Source organism: Phalaenopsis equestris, unplaced genomic scaffold, assembly GCF_001263595.1.
Source record: "Phalaenopsis equestris unplaced genomic scaffold, ASM126359v1 Scaffold196005, whole genome shotgun sequence".
In the NCBI taxonomy this organism is placed as follows: Eukaryota; Viridiplantae; Streptophyta; class Magnoliopsida; order Asparagales; family Orchidaceae; genus Phalaenopsis; species Phalaenopsis equestris.
This window is the reverse complement of record NW_018215954.1, coordinates 1-1,407: the sequence shown is the minus strand read 5'-3', so window position 1 is coordinate 1,407 and position 1,407 is coordinate 1. Positions and strand designations below refer to the sequence as shown.

Genomic DNA, 1,407 nt, shown 5'->3' with positions numbered 1-1,407 from the left:
TTGATCTTGCATGTCTCACATCCAAAGAACAGAACTCAACCACCTCCATGTTCACCTCAATAAGACTACAACCAGGCGACTTTCCAACATCCATTCTTCTCAACACCTTCTTCAGTCTACCAACATCATTCCATCTTCCAACATCACCATAAATATTTGATAGCACAACATAATTGGCAGCATCATCAGGCACGAGCCTCACGAGTCGACTCATAGCTATCTCTGCTAAATAAATATGCCGCCATGCTCGACACGCCCCAAGCAGAGCACTCCAAATAACATCATCAGGCTCCATTGGCATCTCCTTTACAAAGCAAATGGCGTCATTAAGCAAGCCAACTCGACCAAGGAGGTCCACCATGCAGCCATAATGCTCAATCCCTGGAGCAACAGAGTAACTCGTTGTCATGTTTCTGAAAAATTGTAATCCCCTCTCGACAAGACCCATGTGGACACAGGCACACAGGACTCCAACAAAGGTTATCCCATCAGGCTTCTCTCCATTATCCAACATACGATCAAAAACCTCTAATGCTTCCAATCCCATTCCATGCATCGCTAGACCACTGATCATTGAATTCCAAGTAATAACATCTCTCTTTTCCATTGCAGAGAACATATCGATTGCACTGTTGATGCAACCACATTTTGCATACATGTCGATGAGCCCATTTTTTATGTAGATGTTCCCATTGAATCCGTTGTTATTAGAATACAAATGGATCCATCTCCCCCAATCGAGAGCACCAAGCTTCGAACATGACGATAACACGAGCAAAAGAGTAGCATCATTGGGCTTAATATTTGTTGAAATAAGCATTTGATGGAAAATATTCAAAACATTCGAGAACTTACCATGTCGAGCATGCCCTTGAATCAGCCCATTCCATGAGAAAACATTCTTAACAGGCATGATTGCAAAGAATCTCTCACAAGCTCCAATATCATCCCCATTGGCATAGCCAAACAACATAGTATTCCAAGATTGAACATCACGCACTGGCATACTAGCAAAGAGCTCCTCTGCGGTGGCAATATCTCCATGTTCTATGAAAGCCGAAATCATGGTGCCCCATACTATCACATCATGCTCTTCTAACTGATTAAAAAGATTAAAAGCATTTTTCATATCACCAACAGCAATATAAGCTCTTATTATAGCAGTCCACACAACAACATTTCTTTCAGGCATATCCTCAAACATCTTATAAGCTAGCCCCGCTCCTACCTTGATTGCATACATTTCAATTAGGGAAGTTCCGACAAATAAGTTCGATCTGAGGCCAGTTATTAAAGCAAAACAATGAACCTGATCTCCCGCCATACGGGCAGGGATCATTGAACAAGACTTGATAACAAAAGGAAAAGTGAAGAGGTTAGGTCTTACATCCCTCCTCTTCATTTGAG

General features: G+C 41.9%; 1 protein-coding gene across 1 annotated transcript; it reads right to left on the bottom strand.

Moving 5' to 3' along the window:
• Positions 1–10: 10 nt before the first annotated feature.
• LOC110035092 (pentatricopeptide repeat-containing protein At3g29230-like) lies at positions 11–1,401 on the bottom strand (the record flags this gene model as incomplete). Its single annotated transcript, XM_020739334.1, has 1 exon — positions 11–1,401. A coding segment is annotated over exon 1 (1,329 nt), but the record flags the coding sequence as incomplete, so codon positions are not given.
• Between the last annotated feature and the right edge of the window lie 6 nt (positions 1,402–1,407).